This window comes from Crocodylus porosus, unplaced genomic scaffold, assembly GCF_001723895.1.
Source record: "Crocodylus porosus isolate Cpor-Errol unplaced genomic scaffold, CroPor_comp1, whole genome shotgun sequence".
Lineage (NCBI taxonomy): Eukaryota > Metazoa > Chordata > Crocodylia > Crocodylidae > Crocodylus > Crocodylus porosus.
Genome location: NW_017728915.1, coordinates 15,436,890 through 15,444,443, shown reverse-complemented (window position 1 = coordinate 15,444,443; position 7,554 = coordinate 15,436,890). Strand labels below are relative to the sequence as shown.

Genomic DNA, 7,554 nt, shown 5'->3' with positions numbered 1-7,554 from the left:
CATCACACCTATTAGCTGGGAAGTGACCCTCTCAGCAGCACAGAAGCTGAAAGGGATCTTGGAGTCATAGTGGACTCCAGGATGAACATGAGTTGTCAGCATGATAAAATTACCAGCAAAGCTAACCACACCTTATCATGCATCAGTAGATACATGACAAATAAATCCAAGGAGGTGATCCTTCCCCTTATGTGATCAAGCTGCAGTTGGAGTACTGCATCCAGTTTTGGGCACCGTACTTCAAGAAGAATTTTGATAGGCTCAAGAGGGTCCAGAGGACAGCCACTCATATGGTCAGGGCTTACAGGAGAAGCCCTATGAAGAGAGACTGAGGGACCTGGATATCTTCAGCCTCCACAACAGAAGACTGAGAGGTGATCTTGTGGCCGCCTACAAACTCATTAGGGGGATGCAGCAAGGGATCAGAGATACTCTGTTCACCAGGGTGCCTCTTGAGGTAAGAAGAAACAATGGTCACAAACTGACATAGAGCAGATTTAGGCTAGATATCAGGAAAAACTACATCATGGTAAGGGTGGCCAGAATTTGAAACGGGCTTCCAAGGGACGTGGTGCTCTCCCCTACCTTGGGGGTCTTTAAGAGAAGCCTGGATAGGCATCTGGCTGGAGTCACCTGGCCCCAGCACTCTTTATTGCCGAGGCAGGGGGTTGGAGTTGATGATCTGTTGAGGTCCCTTCCAACCCTAGCATCTGTGAATCTATGGATTCCTTACTTTACTCACCTTGCTATTTTGATTCAAATCTCATTTTATAGGAGCTAGAAGGATAGCCTAGTTTTTTCTTAAATGTATAGTTTTTAATACTGTACACAACAGCTTTGCAGAAAAACAAGACCAAATTTGAATCTACTATACTACTACTAATAATAATAATAGTGACTGCTTTGGAGATCTTAGCCACAGTTAGTGAACACAAACTTACTTGCTCTTTGTATCACCAACCTCTGGTCCTCTGACTTTGAGAGCCTATCACTGGAATCGAATGGGTCTTTCCATTATCATTTACATTCAGCCCTCAGTCTCTTTGCTGAGACTGACAACAGATAGTAGTCAAACATAGATCTTGTGCTGTATGTGAGATCTTACCTGAGACTAGCACTTTATTTTATATGGATCACTTAAACTAATTTTGATTACTTCTGCATAACTTAGGCCCGAAATAAGTTTTAGGATCAGGATTTTGAAATGAAAACTGTGTGAGAGTGAGAAACGCAGAAAGAAAAAAACTGATATACCACTGTGTTACTGCAGTCGTATGTCATTATAACACAAACTTCAGTAGAATTAAAGCAATGTAAAACTGTCATAATGCAGGAATGAATCAGGCACACAGTTCTTAAATAAAATGATCAATAACATTGACTGGGGGCATGGAAAGTTAGTTGAATGTAAGGATGAAATCTAACCTGGAAGGCCAACAGTTTCTGGATTTTCATTGTCTGGTGGAACTGAATTTGCAATTTCAATTTCATTTTCTTCTTCATCTGACTGAGTGATTTCAGAAAATGTAGTAATATCTGTTGAAGTTTCTAACTGAGGTTCTTCTGTTGTGTAGCACTGGTCTCGGTCCATTGCAAAGCTGTCGGAGACAGAATGCAAAAATGTACTTATTGTCAAACAAGTTAAGAACTCTAGGAGGTTTATTCAAGGTAATAATTTATTTCATGAAGGTGGGGCTTGCTGTAACTGACTGAGATCCATGAAAAGAATGCCACTGACCTCTTTGAACTCACAAGAACCATAGAGTTCCTATTGCTTTAAATCTAGGTAATTATAACCAAAATTAAAGGGCTGTGTGTTCTAGAAATATCAGCAATAACTAGCTGCAAAGGGCTGCTCCTGCTACGACTGAAAGTATTGGGAGCTATTTTGGCAGAGCAGGGCAGGGAGGCTTTGTGCCACTGCTGGGAGCCCCATGCTGGCTGCACAGCCATGGCAAGGTGCCCCCTTCCCACCCAGCAGCAGTGTGGGGCCCAACTCTGTGGCACTGCTGCTGCTGGATGGACAGGGGGCACCTCACTGTGGCAGCGCAGCTGGTGTGGGGTTCCTGGCAGCAGCACCGAATATCCCTGCTTGCTAGTGTGGGGTCCTACCTGCTAGGTGGTGGAGGCCCTGGGGGAAGGGCAGTAGGGCAGGGAGTCCCAAGCCTGCATCAGGCAGCCTGCATCCACCCCTCCCCATCCCCTCAAGAGCTCGACTCCAGATATGCTGCCCATGGGGTGCGGAGTGGCAGCTGGGCTCCAGACTCTACTCTGGCCCCAGCAACTGCCAGGGCTTGGTGCTGCAGTGGGGGGACAGGGGTCTGTGGGCCCTGGTCCTGGTCCCATAGCCCTTGCAGCCGGAGGCACCCTCAGCTGTGGGGTGTGGCCTATATAACACTGAGAGCTGCAAATGCAGCCCACTACAGCAACTAGATTGAGAACCTCTGCTCTAGTGTGTAGGGTAAAAGGCTCGCAAACTTAAAGTAGTGTTATAAATTTTCCATTTTATCTGATGGACATATCATCTCTAGCAATGCCTAGGTAGGAGGAGAACTGAGGCTTCTATTTATTATGCAGAAGCATATTCTACTCATTCCCTTTGCTTGTCTGTTGCAACCTTGTGGTTGCAAGGTGGCTTGTGCCAGATTTGTGAATTCTGTGCCACTAGACTCGTCTTTACTGCATGTTTGTATGGGGAGGTCCTAAAGCTTAAGGCTCCTATACATGTGCATGGAGCCTGCTCTGAAAATCCAGTGCTGGAGCACAGAAACTGACACGCTCCAGGACCCTTCTGTGTCACGTGTATCAGCGTCCCCAGCGTCTGCGCTGAAAAAACGGCAGCGGGGCACTTTGAGATAAAACATGTTCAATGACCTTTGGTTCAGAGCACCCCACCACCATTTTTTCAGCATGGGGACACTAATACACATGATGCATGACACTTTTAATTAGCATGGCTCACTAATTAAAGTGCCCAGTGACAGGTCCAACATCACATGTAAAAATGCCCACAGAGCCTATCGAGAACTATAGTAATTTCAGTGACAGCTATTTGTACTATCATATTGTTACACTCATAGTGAAAAAATTGTAAGAGCCTCTGGCAACTTCACTGTTGATTTCTGTTTAATTAGTTAGGCAATAGAAACTTTTTGCTCACAACTGGCTGAAGAAAGGGAGGAAAATAAGTAATGTAGGAAAAGTTTATTTTAAAAAAGTACTCTTAATCCTGTCGCAGAATAAAATGAAGAGGGCCTTTTGGAGGAATAAAGAGCTAAGGTATATATGGGAAGTTTGTGTTGATGCAGACTGCTTGGTTCTTACTTCTGTAATATTTATACAAAGTGCTCTTCCTGGGCAGTTGCGGAGAAAGCCTGTTTGCAATACTGGACACAAACATGGGGAAATTCCAACACAGAACTGCTTGCAGTCTGTTCAACAATCAGAGTCTGTATGGTTGTAAAAAGGAAAAGCACTTATTTCCCCTGAGGCAGAGGGAGGTAAAGGGGAGCATGTATTCCTTTTCCCTATAGAAAGAACAAGGGGAGTTGTCTTTTCCCTGACAAGGGCAAGCAGCGTTCCCCAAACATCACTTTTCCACCTTAACAGGAGTCTGATCCAAAGCTTGTTTAAACCAAGAAAAAATCTTTGCAATTATTTCAGTAGTTTTTTGGATCCGGTTATTTTGCCCCAGAGAAAACTGTTCCCTGTAGAGGGTTAGCATTTGCAAAGTTTTACTTTTTTTTTAATGGGGATATAAAAACAGGAATCTCAAAACATCAGATTAAATTATGCGATGTAGTTTGAACATCTGCAACATAAAAGGCCCAAAAGGTTCAATTCAAATTCACTTTTAAAAATGCAAATCGATGTGGCACAGTCATTTTTGTTTAACATATAGAAAATATAGTGCTTAAGATATAGAAACTCTGAAAAGAAAACAGGGCTTGTAATGAACATCCTGAAATACTGCGAAACAGTTGGAATAAAAGTTGCTGCTGTGCTGATAAACAGAAATGAAGTTTGGGCAAATGTGTGTCGAAAAGTAACAGCATTACATATGAAAGACTTGTCTATGATTTTTATCATATTAACAATGCAAATTATTTTAGCTAAAGGTTAGACTATTTACAGTAACATCGAAAGACACAGTAAAATGAAACCAGGTTACACAAAGACAATTGGTTACTCTGATCAAATGTTTCAGTGAATGTTTACTATTATTATATAATAAAATATACAGGAGACTCACCTGTAAATTTCTGAAGGGGTTGCAATGGTGAGGAGGTTGTAGTCTATATTATTTCATGGGAGGTTTTGATTTTCAAAACGCAGAAAAACTTGTCTCTCTCTCCAACAGGAATGTTTTATATTATACAAAAGAGGAAGAAGGAAGTCGTACTGAAATCTAACTTCCTTATTCAGTTGACTCAGCGTTCAGTGGGTAGTTAATTCTCTGAAATCGAAAGGGATTGTACCTGCCTTAAGTAGTTCTTGAACTGGTTGTAGAACAGGATAAGGTCTATTTTCACTGTTGTCAGTAGCAAAACTACATCAGGCTCAAGCAACAACTGGATCAGGTCTCCAATTAAGAGATATAGTTATTACAGAGACAAACACAAAACTTTATGTGCAAGAGAGCCTTATAATAAATGATATTTTATAATACATGAAATTATATATGTACTGATGGCTAAAGGAAAATAATTGGCTTAAAAACAAAGTATACAGTAGAGCTGGTCAAAAACTGAAAATCTGTGTGAAAAATTTTAAACTTTCAAAATGAGGCACAAATACAGTACCCTTAAAATATAGACTTATTACATGGATACAGTTCTGAGTAACTATCTACCTCCATATACACATTCTATCTGTAATAAAAGACAATGCTGACTTGGCCTTAAATTAACTCAGAGTCAGACTAAACATAAAACTTGTGCGCTGGGATAGCTATGTGTAACCCTTCTACAGCAACAGGGCCAAGTTCAATTCTGCGGTATTAAATATATTTTACCTTGGCTCGAATTGCCACTTAGATTACCTGAAAACATTAAATGAATCACTTGGGTGTCCAATAAAACCAACAACCCTTCCCTCGCAAGCAGTGTAAACACAAAATCCAAATGTATTACAAAGAATAAAGAAAAATCAAAAGTGAACACTATAATTGTAAAACACTATAAACTACAAAAAAGTCTATAGGTGACACCCTCTTGGGGAGGCTTTAGCCATACCCAGGCAGTCTGGGACTTGGGGTTCCCTCATGGGTAGTTCTGGGGGCCTGCACTCCTACACCTGTCCTTTAGCAATGGGCTGGAGAGGGGGGCTCACACTGGAGAGTCCAGTGAGCTGCTCCGTGGGTCTACTGCACCACAGGGAGCTGCTAGAGAGCGTAGGTCTTTCTGCATTGCAAAGGGCCCTTTGTTGCTCCTTGAGAAGGTGTAATGCTGATCTCCAATTCCACATGGTGGCTTTGAGGGGTTAACTGCAGTTTTCATTAGCTAATGCACCCCAAATTTCTAGTCCTAATCCCAGCTCTGCTGGGGCAACAAACTGCAAGAGAACTCAAAGAAAAACCAGCCAAACAGCAAAAGAGCCTGAACTGCAACCAGCACCAACCACACTGCTTGGTCAGGACACAGAGCTACAAAAGTAACATGTGCTAGGCACAAATCGTGCCAGGCCCCAAGCCAAGCCCAGACATGCAGCAAACGTACAGAGGGGCTCAGCAATACAGCTATGCTGAGACTTAACAACTATGAAACAACAAAAAGGGGGGCCAGGCCAATCTTGGCTTGGGCTTGAACAACTGCACTGCTTGGTTTGGGCATAAACTGCAAAAGGGACAAAAGAAGGCCCAGGCCTATTTCACTGGGCGCGGACTGGGTGTCAAAAAGCCGGCCAGCCTACACAGCACTGAGGCCTGGATAAACAACAAGAAGTGCTGGGGCAGGCTTCACCCTGGCCCAAATCTACCAGCCGAACATATGGCTGGGGGTCAGCCCCACACAAGTGGTCTGAAATGCAACAGCTGTGAACAGCAGAAAGGGCCCAGGCTTACGGCTGCAACCTAGACATGAAGACTCAGCTATCCCACTGTGCTGAGACACTACAATCCCCAACACAGGTCCCTGTTCCTGGTCAGTCTGCTGCAGGAACCAGGTCCCTGTTCCTGGTCAGTCTGCTGCAGGGATTGATAGACCTGCCACAGCGTCATTCAGCTTAAAACCCAGAAAACACAAAAGGGGAAAGAGGGAGATCTCAAGCCCTGAGCCAGGTTTTCTCTCCCTGTACATGAGGCTTTCCCCTCACATGGCTTTAATTTGCTTCTCCAGTGAGGAGTAGGGAGATCCCCTACCTCCCTGAATAGGGAGCAGATTTTTCTGGCTTCTTTTTTGAGGGAAATTTTTTTGTGTTTCAAGCCAAATCAATTCCAAATCCATGAGTTATTCATGAACCATATGTGTCCTTACTACCAGCAAATATCTTCCACCCCACCTGAGGCTTCAGATACTTCCAAATCATTTGGCAGGGATCCTCTATGCAGGCCCAAGCCCAAGGCTTGGGATTTGGATGCCTCTGAATTTTGCTTGCCCTCATATGGACACAGGAGCAAGCTGGGGAGGAGTCTCCCATTTCCATATAGTAGGCATAAAGCCAAGATCTTCCCACTGCAAATGAAAGTGGGAGCTTAGCTATACATTATCTCCAAAGATACTACCCATGCCAGAAAAGCAGTTATCTCCCGTCCCTAGGAAAACCACCTTAGCGATCACAGCATTTCCCCTGCCAGGTAAGTAGCCTTCAGACTTCAGCAGCCACAAGAGGAAACAGAGCTGCAGTCCAGGTGGCCTGAAGCTTAAATCTCTTTTCTGACATCATCACTTGGTCGCACTCAAAAGCAGAATTATTTGAACACTGCTAATGCAGACCAATCAATTCAAAGGTGGTCATTGCTCTTGAAGAAGTGGCCAGTCACCAAACTGGTTCCAAAGGTCCCTTGGAGGCAATTTTAGGACAATGGCTTAGACACAATGTTGGGGAGAGGATGTGATCTTCTTTCAGTCCCAGAAAAGGCATAATATGTAACACAAACAAGATATATAGCAACATGAAACCAGAACACACTTTATCACACACAACCCCAAGTGTGTGGGGGTGTTACATATGTTAATTAAGTTTAAAAAATGATCCCTTTAACAGCTAGCTCTATTTAGGCAAAAGCCTTAAAGCAGATGCAGTTTTACTGGCAGTCATTTAGTTTATATACAATTACCTATAGTCATTTAGTGTCCCCATGTTACTCCATGGGAGGAGTGGATTTAAATTATACTGGCAAAAGAAGCCTTCCACTGGCATAAAATGTATCTGCACATGAGGAGATAGGCCCATTCAGCTCTGAGGTATAGCTGTTTCAGCAAACAGGTACTGTTTTTTAGCACAATGATAAATCCTGATAATGACAATGGCAAACAGAAATAATGGATTTCATTAAAATTAACAATATTTAATGTCTTAATATGATCAATATTTAATGCATGGTTAATGTATGTA

General features: G+C 42.9%; 1 protein-coding gene across 1 annotated transcript in view; it reads right to left on the bottom strand.

Moving 5' to 3' along the window:
* SNX20 (sorting nexin 20) overlaps window positions 1–4,402 on the bottom strand; it is a 12,556-nt gene extending 8,154 nt beyond the window's left edge. The window contains exons 1-2 of the mRNA XM_019535740.1: window positions 4,253–4,402; window positions 1,426–1,598 (exon numbers count right to left, since the gene is read on the bottom strand). Of these exons, the coding sequence (XP_019391285.1) occupies window positions 1,426–1,591 (166 nt within the window). The 5' untranslated portion in view covers window positions 1,592–1,598; window positions 4,253–4,402. The remainder of the gene's footprint in view (window positions 1–1,425; window positions 1,599–4,252) is intronic.
* Window positions 4,403–7,554: the final 3,152 nt, after the last annotated feature.